Source organism: Aethalodelphis obliquidens, unplaced genomic scaffold, assembly GCF_003676395.1.
Source record: "Aethalodelphis obliquidens isolate GAN/ISIS:26980383/991018 unplaced genomic scaffold, ASM367639v1 scaffold6, whole genome shotgun sequence".
In the NCBI taxonomy this organism is placed as follows: domain Eukaryota; kingdom Metazoa; phylum Chordata; class Mammalia; order Artiodactyla; family Delphinidae; genus Aethalodelphis; species Aethalodelphis obliquidens.
The window spans coordinates 38,300,367-38,319,759 of NW_020837950.1; the positions used below are offsets into that span (position 1 = coordinate 38,300,367).

Genomic DNA, 19,393 nt, shown 5'->3' on the forward strand with positions numbered 1-19,393 from the left:
TCTTTATTGGAGTATAATTGCTTTACAATGGTGTGTTAGTTTCTGCTCTATAACAAAGTGAATCAGTTATACATATACATATGTCCCCATATCGCCTCCCTCTTGTGTCTCCCTCCCTCCCACCCTCCCTATCCCACCCCTCTAGATGGTCACAAAGCACCGAGCTTATCTCCCTGTGCTATGCGGCTGCTTCCCACTAGCTATCTATTTTACGTTTGGTAGTGTATATATGTCCATGCCACTCTCTCACTTTATCCCAGCTTACCCTTCCCCCTCCCCATATCCTCAAGTCCATTCTCTAGTAGGTCTGTGTCTTTATTCCCATCTTGCCCTAGGTTTTTCACGACCAGTTTTCTTTTCTTTTAGATTCCATATATATATGTGTTAGCATACAGAATTTGTTTTTCTCTTTCTGACTTACTTCACTTTGTATGACAGATTCTAGGTCCATCCACCTCACTACAAATAACTCAATTTCGTTTCTTTTTATGGCTGAGTAATATTCCATTGTATATATGTGCCACATCTTCTTTATCCATTCATCTGTTGATGGACACTTAGGTTGCTTCCATGTCCTGGCTATTGTAAATAGAGCTGCAATGATCATTTTGATACATGACTCTTTTTGAATTATGGTTTTCTCAAGGTATATGCCCAGTAGTGAGATTGCTGGGTCGTATGGTAGTTCTAGTTTTAGTTTTTTAAGGAACGTCCATACTGTTCTCCATAGTGGCTGTATGAATTTACATTCCCACCAACAGTGCAAGAGGGTTCTGTTTTCTCCACACCCTCTCCAGCATTTATTGTTTGTAGATTTTTTGATGATGGCCATTCTGACCGGTGTGAGATGATACCTCATTGTAGTTTTGATTTGCATTTCTCTAATGATTAGTGATGTTGAGCATCCTTTCATGTGTTTGCTGGCCATCTGTGTATCTTCTTTGGAGAAATGTCTGTTTAGGTCTTCTGCCCATTTTTGGATTGGGTTGTTTGTTGTTTTGATATTGAGCTGCACGAGCTGCTTGTAAATTTTGGAGATTAATCCTTTGTCAATTGCTTCATTTGCAAATATTTTTTCCCATTCTGAGGGTTGTCTTTTTGTCTTGTGTATGGTTTTCTTTGCTGTGCAAAAGCTTTTAAGTTTCCTTAGGTCCCATTTGTTTATTTTTGTTTTTATTTCCATTTCTCTAGGAAGTGGGTCAAAAAGGATCTTGCTGTGATTTATGTCATGGAGTGTTCTGCCTATGTTTTCCTCTAAGAGTTTTATAGTGTCTGGCCTTACATTTATGTCTTTAATCCATTTTCAGTTTATTTTTGTGTATGGTGTTAGGCAGTGGTCTAATTTCATTCTTCTACATGTAGCTGTCCAGTTTTCCCAGCACCACTTATTGAAGAGGCTGTCTTTTCTCCAATGTATATTCTTGTCTCCTTTGTCAACGAGAAGGTGACCATATGTGCGTGGGTTTATCTCTGGGCTTTCTATCCTGTTAAAGCATAACATAGTGGAAGGCAGCTCTCACACTTTCCCTGAGCTTTCTCTTGTCTACGCTAAATGTCCCCAGTCCCTTTGGCCATTTCTCAAGGATATGGGCTTCAATCTCCTCATTATCCTATTGCTCTTCCTTGAATTTGACCTCTTCTGCCAAGAGCTGATGATCTGGGCTGCACTGGGGAGATTCTTCACCACTGGAGAAGCTCAAAACAGTGAAGCCGGTGTCCGCAGTGGGGTTCCCAGGGGGCGCTGGAGTTCTGCTCTCAGAAACGGCATGGTGCTGGCCCCCCTTGTTCTGCTGCATGTCCTGCCTGGGAAAAATATGGAAACACAATTGATTAAAATCCCCTTCTCTGAACCTGAGTGAGTCAGCTTTGTTAATTATCTGCAAATAAGGTTTCTATCCTCACTGGGACACTGTCATGCTGGGGGTTATTTTGGGAAGGAATATATTAATGTGATGAACTTGCTTAGAGGGTGTACAGCCCAATCTGCAAATGTTTCAGATCAGACTCGAATGTGATTTTAACATCCCCTGCATAGCACAACATACGTCATCACATCTAGTGCAGGAGCTCAGACCAAAGCCCTGGGAGTCATCATTGGCTCCTCTCTTTCTCTCCACCTCTATCCAATTCATCAGTATTTTGGGTTCTGAACCCCAATTTCCAACATGTGTGGCGGGGAGGGAGTTCCCACACACCATCAAGCAATTCTCCGGACACCAGCTGGGTGTCCTATAATTCACCTCCATTCTGACACCATCTACCTAGAGATGGCATCAGATTACAAGACTGAGAGCTCAGTCCTACAAGACTGCCGCCTCCACCAGTTCATCCGCCAGTCACAAGCCCTGGTTGTCACCTGTGTTTCTGACCAACTGGCTATAGGTTAGATGTTCCAATGACCCTCTGCCTCGGGTTTCAGGTTAAGGGTTCAGTCTCACAAGACTGCCCCCGCCCCAACTTCAGATGCTAATTGCAAGTCCAGGTTGTCCGCTGTGCTTCTGACCCAATGGCTGTAAGTCAGAGGTTCCAATGACCCCCCTCTTCCAGTTTGATTAATTTGCTAAAGGGCTCGGAGCTTCCATGCTCTCTCTGAGTGCACCACTCTCTCCAAATCTGTACATGTTCATCAACCTGGAAGCTCTTCAAACTCTGTCCTTTTGTGTTTTTATGGAAGCTTTATTACATAGGCACAGTTGCTCAGGTCATTGGCTATTGGTGATTGACAGTCTCCAGCCCCTCTCCTGCCTCTGGAGGTTGGGGATGGCATTGAAAGTCTCAACCTTCTGATCACAAGGTTGGCTCCACTGGCAACAATCCCCCACCCTTAGCTCCTTTCCAAAAGTCACCTCATTGACATAAACCCAGTTGTGGTGAAAAGGGGCTTGTTATGAATAACAGGATATCTATTTCATCTTTATGGCTCTGAAGCAATTTCAGGAACTGAGTACAAGAGACTAAATATTATAACAAAAGATGCCCTCATTGCTCTTATCACTTGGGAGTTTCCACGGGTTTTAGGAACTGTGAGCTGGAAACCAGGGACAAAGATTGTGTATATTTTTGTTATTATATATCACAGTCAACAAGTTCCACCAGCTCAGTCTTCAAAACATGCCAAGATCTGGCACTCCCTCCACCGCTACTGGCTCACTCCCTCCACTGCTACCATCCAGGTGCAAATTCCTATTAGCACTTGCCTGATCTATTGCAGTATTCCCAGTTGGTCTCCCTGCTCCCACACTTATCCCTACAGCCCAGGGTTGACACAGAAGGCTAAGTGGTCAGGCCATGACACTTCTCTCCTTAGAATCTTCTAGTGGTTGCCTGTCTCACTCAGGGTAGAAACCCAAGCTCTCTTGGTGGCATACAAACCCCTTATGAGCTCTCTGCCACTCCCCTCCACCTTCACCTTCTACTGCTTGCTCTCTGGTTCTTCGATGCTTCTAGCCATGCTGGCCTCACTGATGTTCCTGAAATAGCCCATGTCTGGCTCTTCTCTGCCAGGATTGCTGTACCCCAGTGTCCATATGACTCACGTCTGCTCTTTCTTCAAATCACGCACTGCACTGTCTTTAAGTCTGTGGTCAGGTGTTACCTTCTTGGGGAAGCCCTCCCTGGCCACTCTGTGTAAAAGTACACTCCCTTCCCTGCTTTCGTCTTCTGTACCGCATTTATCACCATCTGATATGCTACATATGTTGTATTTTTACTTGTTTATCAAGAAGAGCGTAAAAGCAGGGACTTGGCCGTGTTCATGGCTATGTGCCAGAACCTAGAATGATACTCAGCACCCAGTGTACCCTCAAACATGTGTCGAGTGAATGAATGCCAGTTGAATGAATAAATGATTGTTGAAAGACGAATGACTGTGAATAAATGTGGCAGCCACCATTGTGAGCGGCCTTAGTATCCTGGTTCCTGGAATGCCAGATCTCCCATTTAATAGCACGTGACCTTGGCCAAGTACTTAACTTCTAGATCTGTTTCTTTATGTGAGAAATAGGGTAACGAGATTACTTGACTTCTAGGGTCTTCAGTGAGTATAAAACACTTAAAACAGTGCCTGGCACCTCATAAGAACTCCGTGAATGTTAGCTATCACCATGGGTTTATTTTATTTCTTTTTAAATTAATTGAAGCTCTAAATATGTTCCAGGTGCCATCCTAAGCACTTTACATAAATCATTCTCATAGAAGCCTTACAGGATAGACATTCTTATACCCATTTTACAGGGGGGTAAATCAAGGCCGAGAGACAGTAAGAAACCTGCCCAGAGTTGTTCAATTAGTATGTGGCTGCGCTGTCCAAGCAGGAACATTATTGGACATGGATTCGGGTGAACAGCAGCTCTCCAGCCCATAGACGTAGAAGCTAAAGTGAGATTCAGGGCAGATCAGAGCTGGGCCACGTGGAGTAGTTGGGGTCCACATGACTTGGCTCCTAGATTCATTCCCTTCATTTATGCAGCAAATACATCTGGGACACTTGCATATGCCGGGATCTGGTGTAGCTGCTGGGGCTACAGTGGCAAGACAAAGTCGCTGACCCCATAGCACTTACATTCTAGTAGGGGAAGACAGACAACTAGCATAAAGCAAATAAATACAGAGGATAATTTTCTACAGTGTTGGGACTGTGAAGAAAATAGAACAGGGTGAGAGGATGGAGGGGAATGAGCTCTGCATTTGGGGGAAGCAGCCATGTCAAAGAGTGTCAGGAGGTTGCATTTGAGTTGACACTTCAGTGAGATAAGACTCATGCAATGAATAGAGGGGCACCAAGAATGAGGGCCATGAGTTAGGAAGGAGCCTGGCACACCTGAGGGACCGTGGGAAGGCTCATGAGCGTGAAGGTGAGAGTATGAGATGCTGTGGCAAAAGCCATCTCATGCAGGGCTTTATGGGCCCTGGTGAAGAGTTTATTCTAAGTGCAGTGGGAAGCCACTAGCAGGTTTTAAGAAAGAAAAAGTACGTCCGTGTGTGCTATGAGAGGATAACTTTGGCTACTCTGTGGACCCTGAACTACAGCAGGGCAAGAGTGTGTGTGAGCCTATTGCACTTTTATGAGTGTAGGATGATGGTGGCCTGGACCACTGCCATATTGTGGGGCTGTAAATGGGAGACGTGGTTTGATTTGGGATATATCTTGGAAGTAGTATAGATAGGACTCAGTGATGGATTGTATATGGGTCGTGAAGAAAATAAAAGATGTAAGTAGTATTCCCAGATATTTGCCTAAGCCACTAGGAAGGTAGTGGCTTTTTTTATGAAAAAGTCTATGGGAAGAGGGATTTGACATGCATTTTGGAGCAGGGAGGGATTTAGTAGTGGGAATTCAAGAATTCTATTTTAAATATGCTTGGTTTGAGATACCTACTAAATATGCTAGTGGAAGTGTCCAGGAGGCAGTTGGATATGTAAGTCTAGAGTTGAGAGGAGAGTCTGCATCCAGAGATATAGTTGGGAATTGTCATCGGTTAGAGGGATGAACTGGATGGGATCACCCAGGGAGGGAGTGTAGAGAGAGGTGAGACTAGGAGAGAGATGAGCCGGAGCTCTGGGCACCCCAACTTTCAAGGCTCAGGGAGGTGAGGATAAACCAGCCTAGAGACTGAGAAGGTGAGGCTGGCGGGGAGAAAAATGGGAGAGGGTGCAATCCCAGATACGCAGAGAAGATTGTGTTTCAAGAAAGAGGGTGTGGTCAACCACATCAAATGCTGCTGAGATGTTGTACCAGGGGAAGGCAGAGAATTGGCAGTTGTCTGTCAAGGTAGAGGTTGTTGATGACCTTCACAAAGGCAATCTCCATGGAGTGGTAGAAATGATCTAATCAGAGTGTGGGTGAGGAAAGACTAGAAGATGAGCAGACAACATTCATGAAGGAGTTTCACTCTAAAAGGGAGCCAACATGAGGAGCAGAGGGATGAGGACCAAGAGAGACAATATTTAGATGTGTTTATATGGGAATGATTGAGTAGAGAGGGAACAAATCCTTCACTGGGGTAGGGATGCACAATGACACTGATAGACCTTACATCACTGGGGCAGTTTCATCCAATGCAGGTAGGTGGGTGAATTTGGTGGTGGGGGATGAAGTAATCCTTACCTCCTCCTCTGTGAACTGATGATTTCGTTAACACTGATAACTACAAGTGTTAAAGACGAAATGAGATGAAATCATTTACAGAAGAGCCATGCTCTTTCTTAGTACTATACTAAAGGCATCACACTGAGTCTCCCCCAAGGATGAAAATTCTCTAGAGGTGGACCCAAGGATCTCATATTTGTATGTGCTATTGGGAAATCTGATGTGCAACCAGACTGGAGAACCACTAAATAATGCTAGCATTATTTTTATGGATATCATTAATATCATCCTAGTATCAAATGTCCAGTTTAACTGAAGTAGGGCAGTGGACAAATTGTCTGGGGATAGGAATTGAGGTATTGATTCCTAATCAAGCCCTTTATTTCTCATTGTCTACAGATTATAGAATGTATTGTTTTGTCCAACATCCAAGAACCCTCCAAATCTGGCCACAGCAACCCCCTCCTGCCTCTCCTCCCTCAACAATCTCTTCACAAACTTACCTTACACTAGCCTCTGCAGCAACAGGGGTTTATCCTATGTGGCCTCAAGGCGGGAACTGAGACCCAGAGGTGGAGCTACACGGAGAATATTTGGGCATGTTGTAGAAATCTTTTTTTTTTTTACAGACAAGCTGCTACCACCCATGAGATGGAAGGTCCAAAAGGGAGAAGCAGCATTCCTGGGTTTAAAAGCCAGGGCCACACTTTAGTGAGCAGGTTGCTGGGACTACAGAGAGATGGCTAGGGCAGAGGAGAAGACACAGAGCTGCTGGAATCGATCACAGAGAGGGGGAAATACCCTGCTTCTCCCCTTCCCCGCCCTCTAGATGGACATCTGGCCTCTCATTGGCCAATCCTCCCAGGAAGCCAGAAGCAAGGGAGCCTGGGAAAGGTAGTTCCCCCTGAAACAGAGTCAGGCAGAGAAAGAAGGGAGCTGAGCACAAACAGGCAAATGGTGGGCACAGTTCTGAGTTATACAATCTCATATTTTCTATATCTTTACTTATAGAAGTCACAGATGGTCACTAATTGACTTGTGTGATTTATTTGCTGTCTGTGTTCCTCACTAGGCTCTAAAGCCCATGATGGGGAGGACGGAGATGACTCCCATATTCCTGGGGTAGACCCAGTGTCTAGCACTCACTAAATACATGATGAGTGGAACCCAAGTGAAAGCTTCTGTGAGGAGGGTCCAGGTCTTCCTGCCACTCCCTCCAACCATTGTGCCGCTTTCCTCGCAGGGCTGACACAGTAGTTCCTCAGAGGACTGAGGGGAAGGGCCCTGAACATGGAGCAGTGCCGTGGGGTGCAGGGTATTCGCATCCTGCTTTGAGCTTTCACCAATAACAGAAATTAGTGCCTTCAGACTTATCTTTATTGAATCCTGAGGCTGTGACCTTCGGCATCAGAATAAGGGAGGTTACTCTAGATTGGAATTTTTGTTTTAAGTCTCTGCTAAATCACATTTTTTCACCATGATAAGGTCCAGTTAAATTAATCTTTTGAAAGACTAATTTGAAATCATATTTATTTTTTAATAATTAATACATTCATGTGACTTAACTTTCAAAAGGACCAATTAAAGTCGAAAGTTTCGTTTTTGTTTCTGTCTTCTGTCTCCTCCTTGGAGACAGTCAGTGTTACCAGCTTTTTGTGTATCTTTTCCAAGATTTGTGCCTATCTCTACACACACACACAAACACACATTTTATCACGTAAGTTGTTGCATATTCTACATAAAGTTCTGTATCTTATTCTTTGCACTTAACAATATATCTTTGAGATTTTTCCATATCAGAATATAGAATGCTACCTCTATTTTAATGTCTGCATAATATACCACATTATATATGTATCATAATTTATTTAAATAGCCCCTTATTAATGGACATTTGGGTTCTTTCAATCATTTGCTGTTATAGAAGATGTTGCAATGAGCAGGTTTTATACCATCCGAATTGAGCTGCAAAATTCACTAAGTTTGGGGTTCTCCAAGAAGTTGTAGGAAAGGGAAAAAAATTTAATGAACAGCTTGAGATAAACCAAAAATAGTAGAAGGAACTTTGGCCCGGAAGTAAAGAGAGCTAACTCCTACAAGTAATAACGAAGTTCCCTTTCAAGCCCTAGCTTCTTACAATTTCTGAAACAGTTTAATACTGTTAAATCATTGAGTCTTTAGGGAAAAAGTATCCTGTGAGAGGCTGTTTCCCCAGCTACTTGATTCATTAGTTGTATGACCTAAAACAAGTGACTAATTTATGTGTCCTAGTTAACTTATCTATAGAGCAGAGATAAGAATAGTACCTACTTCATAGGGTCCTTTTGAGCAGTAAATGAGCTACTCATGTAAAACGCTTAGAATGGGGTCTGTCATATAGCAAAAGTTCAGTCAGTGTGAGCTATTAAGATCATTTTGCAGACGAGGCAAGGAAAGCACAGAGCAATGAAGTACGAAGTCCCCTAGGTCACAAAAGAGACAGCTGGTGCAGGAACCCAGGTCCCCAGGCCTCCAAATAAGTTATGCTTCTCAACTGTGAGGTCTTAGGAATATGTTATATATTCATATAATACAGTGGCAGTGGTCCTAACAAGGAGCAACGAATAGTAAGACTTGCCAAAGGAATTTGGCTGACCTCGTTTGAGGGGATTAGCTCAGCCTCATGCTTCATGCTATAGTTAGGTATAGTTAGGTATAAGAAGCATTGTTACATGAACTGCAGAGAGAGAGAGAGAGAGAGAGAAACAGAGAGAGAGAGGGAGGGAGGGAGGAAGGAAGGAAGAAGGGAGGGAGGGAAGGAAGGAAGGAAGGAAGAAGGGAGGGAGGGAGAGAGGGAGGGAGGAAGGAAGGAAGGAAGGAAGAAGGAAGGAAGGAAGGAAAGAAGGAAGGAAGAAGGGAGGGAAGGAAGGAAGGGAGGGAGGGAGAGAGGGAGGGAGGGAAGGAAGGAAGGAAGGAAGAAGGGAGGGAGGGAGGGAGAAAAACTATGCCAGCTGAAGTCATAGGATGCTGTAGGTGTGCTAATTAACAAGCTATTGCTCCCAGCTCCCGAAGTACCCTTCTGTGCTCTGCTCTGTGATGCAGGGGCTGAGACCTGCAAGCCTCACCTGCCCTTTGCCACAGGGGCACTAAAAGAGGGGGGACTTGCTCCCTTTAGTTTGCCTGAATTTCCTGCCAGCCCCAGCAGTGACCTTAACCAGTTCCCTGTGTTAATTCTCTCTGTGAAACTAACTAGAGTAGTTTTCATTTCCCTGCCTGACATCTGACTCATGGATTGTAAGACGCATTTTGACTTTGTAGTGTTAAATGAAGGTCTTAGAACCGATGAGATAAAATATTGCAACAGGGAGACTCATAGAATATCAGGGCTCTCAGTGCCTTTGGAGGTGACCTAATCAACCGTGGTAATGAACCCAGAGGAAGGAAGTTCCTTGTTCAGGGTCATATGGCCAAAGGTGGCAATGGGGGTGGGGGGGGGTCTGGATCCTGTTCTGGGGATACACAGGCCAGTGGCAGCCTCATCAAACCCCTCCTTTTCTTCCAGGAAATTCACTTTGCTGGTCAACAATGGGTTTGCAATTTCCGCCCTGTTGCTGATGGCTTGTTCTCTCCAAGCAGGAGCCTTTGAAATGCTCATCCTGGGACGCTTCATCATGGGCGTGGATGGAGGTGAGCCTTCACCGTGGCAGGAGAGGGGGCAGTAACACATTCCTGGGGCGTGTTTCAAAATGTGAGGGGTACTTGTGGCTGTCACATGCATCCCTACTGATATTGAATTGGCAGAGACCGAGAACACAAGAACCCTGCATAAAGTGGGGCAGTCCCATGGGATGGACCACCCACCCACGATGCTCCTCTAATGGAGAAGCACTGACTGGGACGGACCCAAACCAACTCCAAAGACCTGGACGGTCTTCGGCACATCACGCATTCTATTTATCATCTTCACCATAAAATTCATATTCCAAGTTGTCTGTGGTTTCCAGGGAGTTTTTATGAGGATTATGTTTCCTGTCTGGGCCTCTGACTCATTCATTCTTTTTTTTTTAATGATGTTTTTTTGATTTGTACCATTTTTAAAGTCTTTATTGAATTTGTTACAATATTGCTTCTGTTTTATGTTTTGGTTTTTCGGCCTTGAGGCATGTGGGCTTTTAGCTACCCTACCAGGGATCGAACACACACCCCTGCATTGAAAGATGCAGTCTTAACCACTGGACCGCCAGGGAAGTCCCTCATTCATCCTTTCATTTATTCACCAAGCAGCATTTACAGAGTACATGCTGTGCCTTGTGGTCCACACTGGGGACACAGTGGTGAACAGGACCCCCCAGTCCCTACACCTGGAGCTTACGTTCTAGTGGGTGGACAGATATGTAATTAGATATATGAGGTAGATAATGGTAAGCACTAGGAGGAAAAGAAGCAGCACAAGAAGATAGTAAGGGCTATTTTAAATAGGACTCAGGGAAGGCTGCTCGGAGGAGGAAACAAAGGAGCAGAGACGGGAATGAACCAAGGGCAAGAAACAAATGAATATTGTGGGAATTGTGTACCTGGCGGAGAGAGGAGGACAGTGTCCCTGAAGTGGAAGCATGCTTGGCAAGTTCAAAGAAGAGTCAGGAGGCCAGTGTGGTGGAGCCTGGTGAGCCAGGGGGAGAGTGGATGCAGATGAGTTGAAGAGGGGCCAGTCAGATCCCACAGGACCTTGTAGGTCACAGTGAGGACTGCGGATTTGTGCTGAGTGTGATGGGGAGCCGGGGTAGGGTTGAGAGAAATGTGACAAGAGTTGGTTTATGATTCAATAGGATTCCTCCCACTTCTGTGTAGAGAGAAGGTAGGGGGAGGGCAGGAGTGGGGTGGGAAGGCCATCTACCCAGGGATGATAGCCATGAGTAGGACAGGATGGCGGCGGTGGAAGTGGTGAGACATGACCTGATTCTGGCCATGGCCTGTGAGAGTAGGAGACTCAAAATATATTGTCAAAACCAACAAGCCAACCCTGCTTTCTTTCTAAATACACAAATCTGTAGAATGTTACTTTCAGCCCTTTGTGGAAAGATCACAAGCTTTAGGATTAGAAACCCCTGGGACTGGATCCCACCTCTGCTATTTGCCAATTACTGACTTTTGATAAGTCACTGAATGGTTCTGAGCCTCAGTTTCCTCATCTGTAAAATAGAGATAACAATAGCTACCTTGGAGGGCTGTTAAAAGGCTGACATGAAGACGTGTGTGTGTGTGTGTGTGTGTGTGTGTGTGTGTGTGTGTGTGTGTGTGTGTGTACATACACTGCCTAATGCTGCTGGAACCCTGTATGAAGTCGTTAAGGGCTAGTTCCCTTCCTTCTCCATCTTTTATAAGCTGAGGGCACCAGGCGTTGTGAGTGATGGGAATGACAAGGGAGAGCATGAGAGTAAGAGGCCGTATAGGAGGTCAGGGAGGAAGAGACTTCATTTATTTTCATTGCTTTGCTGGCAGGAAATAATTCAGGATTTTGTAATACCTCAAACTCTCACTATTCAAGTAGAAGGGAGAAGCCTGTAGAAAGAACATTAACTGGAAAGAATACTGGCTGGTGTTCATGTAGAATTTTCTAATTGACCAATCATGTTCATGAACTTCATTACCTTTGATCTCCCACTAACGCTGAAAGGCTGTTATATATATTTTTTTCAACGGCCATGGTTTATTCACCACGACGGATCAAAAGCTGGGCGTAGAACAAGCCTCGATAAGTTTGAAAAGATTGAAATCTTTTATTGAAATCATATAAATATATTCTCTGACCACAGTATAATTGAATTAGAAATCACAAACAATATCTAAGAACCCCCCCTAAATTTGGAAAATAATAAAAACACACCTCTAAGTATTACATGAGTCAAAGAGGAAGTTACAAGGGAAATTACAAATATTTTACGCTCTAGAGCCCGGGAGCTACAGCTACTGAGCCCGCGTGCTGCAACTATTGAAGCCCGAGCACCTAGAGCCCATGCTCTGCAACGAGAGAGGCCACCGCAGTGAGAAGCCCGTGCGCTGCAACAGGGAGTGGCCCCCGCTCGCCCCAGCTAGAGAGAGCCCACGTGTAGCGGCGAGGACCCAACGCAGCCAAAAATAAAAATAAATTAAAAATTAAAAAATATATTTTAACAGAATGATAATGAAAATACAGCATATCAAAATTTGTTGGATGCAGTTAGAGGAAAAGCTATGAATTTTCATGCTTATATTAGAAAAGAACAGGATTTGGTAAACTACGTCCCTTGGGACAAATTTGGCCTGTAGACAGTTTTTTTATGGCCTGTGAGCCAGAGGGTTGCATGCTAAGTGAATTAAGTCAGACAGAGAAAGACAGATACTGTATTTTTTCACTTATACATGGAATCTAGCAAAAAACAAGCAAATGAACAAACATAGCAAAACAGAAATAGACTCATAGATATAGAGAAAAATGGGTGGCTGTCAAAGGGGAAGGGGGTGGGGCATTGGGCAAAATAGATGACAGAGATTAAGAGGTACAAACTTCCAGTTATAAAATAAATAAATCATGGGATGGAATGTAAAGCATAGAGGGTATAGTCAGTGCTATTGCAATAACTTTGTATAACGACAGATCATAAATAGACTTAGTGGTGATCATTTTGTCATGTATAAAAATACTGAATCACTACATTGTACACCTGAAGCTAATATAATATTATACGCCACCTGTACTTCAGTGAAACGCTGTTTTGTTGTCATTTTACATATGAGGGCCCTGAGGCTCAGAAACACGAGACAGTAAAGTGGTTAAGGGTGAGGGCTATGGATTAAGCCGGCCTGGGTTCTGACACTTACCAAGGTCAACTTCATCAGTTAGGTTTTGCTGCATTAAAAAACAAAACAAAAACATAATGGCTTAAGGCAATAATCCTTTTGCTGAGCTTACAGTTCTGAGGGTTGGTGGGGCAGTTCTAACCAGGGCCAGCCCTGCTGGGCTCTGCTGGGCTCTCTCTCCTATGGCTGAGGTTGGCTGCGGGCCAGTCAGCGGCTGAATGACCTTGGATGTTCTCAGGCTCATGTTTGGTTGCCAGCAGGTGGGCTGGTCTTGGGATCCCGAGGGCTGGCTCATCTCTGTTCCACATGGTCTCTCACCCCCAGATGGGGTGACCCAGCTTCTTCCATGGGGTTTTCAGGGTTCCAATGAGCAGCAAGAGGAACAAGTCCCAGTGTGCAAGTGCTTATCAAGTCTGCTTGGACACATCTGCCAGAGTCCCACTGGCCAAGGTGAGTCCCATGACCGGATGCAGAGTCAGGGTCTGAGGCATCTAACCACCCAAGGATGTGGACTCAGGGAGCATGGACAAAGTGGAGACCACACAGCAGCAGTCTGCCTCCCTGTCTCAGCCCCTTTCTCTCATCTGGGGAAGGGGAATACTCCTAAGCTTCCCTTGTTAGGGAATGTAAAACTTAATGGTATGCTGTGTGTGCAAAACAAGTACGTTCCAGCCCCCATTACCTTCCCCCAACACCAATAATGATATCGTTGCCATTATTGTTGTTGTTATCATTTTTATTCTTAGTTAATACGATGCAGATCCAGGATTTGGACCGATGGTCGGGTTTCAAAGACCCTGCCTGCTCAGGAGAAAGGGTGGTGAGATGGGAGCATCTAAAATTCCTTTTCTAATGGAGGCCACTGAAGTCTCTCTTTCTGGCAGCTTTGTATTTTACCCATTTAGCCTCTTTCCTGCTGCTTTGCTTGTCTAGCTATTCTGGGGGAGGTGACACTTACTAGTTACACATAACTGGTTGCTCTCTGAATTTCCTTAATTAAAAATAAGCTGAGTATCTTTTCCAACCACAATGCTATGAGACTAGATATCAGTTACAGGAAAAAAACTGTAAAAAATACAAACACATGGAGGCTAAACAATATGCTACTAAATAACCAAGAGATCACTGCAGAAATCAAAGAGGAAATCAAAATATACCTAGAAACAAATGACAATGAAAACACCATGGCCCAAAACCTATGGGATGCAGCAAAAGCAGTTCCAAGAGGGAGGTTTACAGCAACACAATTCTACCTCAAGAAACAAGAAAAATCTCAGATGAACAACCTAACCTTACACCTAAAGCAATTAGAGAAAGAAGAACAAAAAACCCCCAAAGTTAGCAGAAGGAAAGAAATCATAAAGATCAGATCAGAAATAAATGAAAAAGAAATGAAGGAAATGATAGCAAAGATCAGTAAAACTAAAAGCTGGTTCTTTGAGAAGATAAACAAAATTGTTAAACCATTAGCCAGACTCATCAAGAAAAAAAGGAAGAAGACTCAAATCAACAGAATTAGAAATGAAAAAGGAGAAGTAACAACTAACAATGCAGAAATACAAAGGATCATGGGAGATTACTACAAGCAACTATATGCCAATAAAATAGAAAACCTTGAAGAAATGGACAAATTCTGAGAAAAGCAAAACGTTCTGAGACTGAACCAGGAAAAAATAGAAAATATAAACAGACGAATCACAAGCACTGAAACTGAAACTGTGAGTAAAAATCTTCCAACAAACAAAAACGCAGGAGCAGATGGCTTCACAGGTGAATTCTATCAAACATTTAGAGAACAGCTAAAACCCATCCTTCTCAAACTCTTCCAAAATATAGCAGAGGGAGGAACACTCCCAAACTCATTCTATGAGGCCACCATCACCTTGATACCAAAACCAGAAAAAGATGTCAAAAAAAAGAAAATTACAGGCCAATATCACTGATGAACATAGATGTAAAAATCCTCAACAAAATACTAGCAAACAGAGGCCAGCAGCACATTAAAAGGATCATACACCATGATCAAGTGGGGTTTATCCCAGGAATGCAAGGATTCTTTAAAATATGCAAATCAGTCAAGATGATACACCATATTAACAAATTGAAGGAGAAAAACCATATGATCATTTCCATAGACACAGACAAAGCTTTTGACAAAATTCAACACCGATTTATTATAAAAACTCTCCAGAAAGTAGGCATAGAGGAAACTTACCTCAACATAATAAAGGCCATATATGACAATCCCAGAGCCAACATCATTCTCAATGGTGAAAAACTGAAACCATTTTCTCTAAGATCAGGGACAAGACAAGGTTACCTACTCTCACCAGTATTATTTAACATAGTTTGGGAAGTTTTAGCCACAGCAATCAAAGAAGAAAAAGAAATAAAAGGAATCCAAATTGGAAAAGAAGAAATAAAACTGTCACTGTTTTCAGATGACATGATACTATACATAGAGAATCCTAAAGATGCTACCAGAAAACTACTAGAGCTAATCAATGAATTTGGTAAAGTAGCAGGATACAAACTTAATACACAGAAATCTCTTGCATTCCTATACATTAATCACAAAAAATCTGAAAGAGAAATTAAAGAAACACTCCCATTTACCATTGCAACAAAATAAAATATCTAGGAAAAAACCTACCTAAGGAGACAAAAGACGTGTATGCAGAAAACTATAAACCACTGATGAAAGCAATTAAACATGATACAAACAGATGGAGAAATATACCATGTTCTTGGATTGGAAGAATCAACACTGTGAAAATGACTATCCTACCCAAAGCAATCTACAGATTCAGTGCAATCCCTGTCAAACTACCAATGGTATTTATCACAGAACTAGAACAAAAAATTTCACAATTTGTATGGAAACACAAAAGACCCTCAATAGCCAAAATGATCTTGAGAAAGAAAAACGGAGCTGGAGGAATCAGGCTCCCTGAATTCAGACCATACTACAAAGCTACAGTAATCAAGACAATATGGTACTGGCACAAAAACAGAAATATAGATCAATGGAACAGGACAGAAAGCCCAGAGATAAATTCATGCACATATGGTCATCTAATTTATGACAAAGGAGGCAAGAGTATACAGTGGAGAAAAGACAGCGTCTTCAAAAAGTGGTGCTGTGAAAACTGGACAGCTACATGTAAAAGAGTGAAATTAGAATACTCCCTAACACCATACACAAAAATAAACTCAAAATGGATTAAAGACCTAAATGTAAGGCCAGACACTATAAAACTCTTAGAGGAAAGCATAGGCAGAACACTCTATGACATAAATCACAGCAAGATCCTTTTTGACCCACTTCCTAGAGAAATGGAAATAAAAACAAAAATAAACAAATGGAACCTAATGAAACTTAAAAGCTTTTGCACAGTAAAGGAAACCATAAACAAGACAAAAAGACAACCCTCAGAATGGGAGAAAATATTTGCAAAGGAAGCAACTGACAAAGGATTAATCTCCAAAATTTACAGGCAGCTCATGCAGCTCAATATCAAAAAAAACAAACAACCCAATCCAAAAATGGGCAGAAGACCTAAAGAGACATTTCTCCAAAGAAGATACACAGATTGCCAACAAACACATGAAAGGATGCTCAACATCACTAATCATTAGAGAAATGCAAATCAAAACTACAATGAGATATCACCTCACACCAGTCAGAATGGCCATCATCAAAAAATCTACAAAGAATAAATGCTGGAGAGGGTGTAGAGAAAAGGAAGCCTCTTGCACTGTTGGTGGGAATGTAAATTCATACAGCCACTATGGAGAACAGTATGTAGGTTCCTCAAAAAACTAAAAATAGAATTACCATATGACCCAGCAATCCCACTACTGGGCATACACCCTGGGAAAACCATAATTCAAAAAGAGTCATGTACCACAATGCTCATTGTAGCACTGTTTACAATAGCCAGGACATGGAAGCAACCTAAGTGTCCATTGACAGATGAATGGATAAAGAAGATGTGGCACATATATACAATGGAATATTACTCAGCCATAAAAAGAAACAATTGAGTTATTTGTAGTGAGGTGGATGGACCTAGAGACTGTCATACAGAATGAAGTAAGTTGGAAAGAGAAAAACAAATACCGTATGCTAACACATATATATGGAATCTAAAAAAAAAGAGTTCTGAAGAACCTAGGGGTAGGACAGGAATAAAGACGCAGACATGGAGAATGGACTTGAGGACACGGGGATGGCGAAGGGTAGGCTGAGACGATGTGAGAGAGGGGCATTGACATATATACACTACCAAATGTAAAATAGATAGTGGGAAGCAGCCGCATAGCACAGGGAGATCAGCTCGGAGCTTTGTGACCACATAGAGGGGTGGGATAGGGAGGGTGGGAGGGAGACGCAAGAGGGAGGGGATATGGGGATATATGTATATGTATAGCTGATTCACTTTGTCATACAGCAGCAACTAACATAACAATGTATAGCAATTATACCTCAATAAAGATGTCAAAAAAAATAAGCTGATTCAAAGAGAGATGCCATTTTTACAAAACCGCATATTCAAGACAAACGTCTTTTAGACCATTTGTCCTATGAGCTTTTCAAAAAGAAACAGAAAAAAAAGTAAAATGAAAAAAAAAAAAAAAAGAAGTAAAATCAACAGGTGGGGATAAAATGCACTCCTGATTTCTGGAATGTGGCCTCTTGGAGTTGAGCCAAGATGTGGAAGCTTTGTGTCATCTATTCTCACCAAACCCTCTCAAAGCAGAGAGACAGATGTGAGGGCATTTAAGCTGAGGCAACTGGTCAGAAAGAAAGAAAATTGCTGGTTATGAGGTGAATTGCTGCCCTTCTTGAAATAAATAATTTAAAACCAAATGAGAAGCCTGGAGGATTTTCAGGTGGTTGGGCTGCTCAAACCAGGTTCTCGGGGGGAGTATTTGGAACCATTGCAGAAAACATTGGACTGAAGTGTCCTATTTCTAAAAGGCTTGGAGCAAAAATAAACACACTATTTTTACATTGAAACAAACATGATGAAGCATGGCGTTGGAGGGCAAATCCTTGCTGATTGTAAAGTCAAGGTAAAAGAGTGCAGAGGTGTTTTGTGTTTGTGGATGATTGTGTTGGACAGGCTCCTGCCACAGCGTTCCCAGAGCTGTCCACACTCCCAGGGGTGCAAGCCCACATCTCCTGCATTAGCACCTCTGCAGTGGACAAGCCCAAGTCTGTTGCATTAAGAACTCTCCAGTGACAAGTTCATATCTGCTGCATTAAGTGCTCTCTCAATGTGGACAAGTTCAAGCAGCAGCGTTTAGAGAATCATATGGCATGGACATGAGATCAGGGTCAAGGACTTGACTTCAAGTTCTGGCTCTACCACTGACTTGCCAGGTGACCTTGGGGCCATCAGTTCCCCTCTCTGGGCCTCAGTGATGTAATCTAGAAAATAAGGAGAATGAACTCTGGTAGCTGAGGTTTCCACCAGCTCTAAAAATCTGCTCTGGCTCCTTTTCGTTCTCCCCTTAGAGCTACTACCATGAATGTCCTCTTTAGGCTTCCAGACCTCACATGCCACATGTATCTCTATCGTCTACTAATTAAACACCACCACAGTATAGGAGACTGAGAAATAAAGGCATAGGGCAGAAACACTGGCCCTCCTGGCTGGTGGGGTCAGCCCATGTATATCATGTGTGGACTTACCCAGCTACCTCTGCCGCAAGCTCCCAGCAATGGTGTGCACCACTCTGACAAGCAAATGATTTATTATTTATCATTATTCTGCCTACTGCTCCCAAAGGTGTTCACATCTTATTCCCTGGAACCCATGAATATGTTAGCTTACATGACAAAAGGGACTTTGCAGATGTGATTAAATTCAGGACCTTGAGATGAATAGGTTATCCTGGATTCTCCAGGCAGGTCCAGTGTAATCACGGGAGTCCTTGTAAGTGAAAGAGGGAGGAGGGGAGCCAGAGTCAGAGAAGGAGGCGAGATGATGAAAGTAGAGACTGGAGTGACGCAGTTGCTGGCACTGAGGATGGAAGGGGCCATGAGCCAAGGAGTGTAGGTGTCCCTAGAAGGTGGAAAAGGCAAGAAAACGGACTATTCCCTAGAGCCTCCAGAAAGACCACAGCCCTGCCAACATGTTGATTTTAGCCCATGTTGGACCCATGAGTCCCATTTTGGACTCATGCCCTGCAGAACTGTCTGAAAATAAATGTAAGTCACTAAGTTCATGGCAATTTGCTATGGCAGCAATAGGAAACCAACAAAAACACTAATAATATTATTAATTTATTATTATGACTTGAGTCAGATTTTAACATGACAAAGAGAGGGTAAGGTGCTCAGAAGAAATGGATTCTAGTCCTAGCCTTTCTACTGACTAGCCCGGTGGCCTGAGAAAAGCCTCTTTTGCACATAAAGTAGAGATAATGACATCTACCTAACAATATCCAGGTACTAAACAGGTGTGTGTGTCTGTGTCT

General features: G+C 43.0%; 1 protein-coding gene across 1 annotated transcript in view; it reads left to right on the forward strand.

The window, feature by feature from the left end:
• The window catches only part of SLC2A9 (solute carrier family 2 member 9), a 122,797-nt gene that overhangs the window by 25,701 nt on the left and 77,703 nt on the right, over positions 1–19,393 (forward strand). The window contains exon 4 of the mRNA XM_027104038.1: positions 9,630–9,754. Coding sequence (XP_026959839.1) covers positions 9,630–9,754 — 125 coding nt within the window. The remainder of the gene's footprint in view (positions 1–9,629; positions 9,755–19,393) is intronic.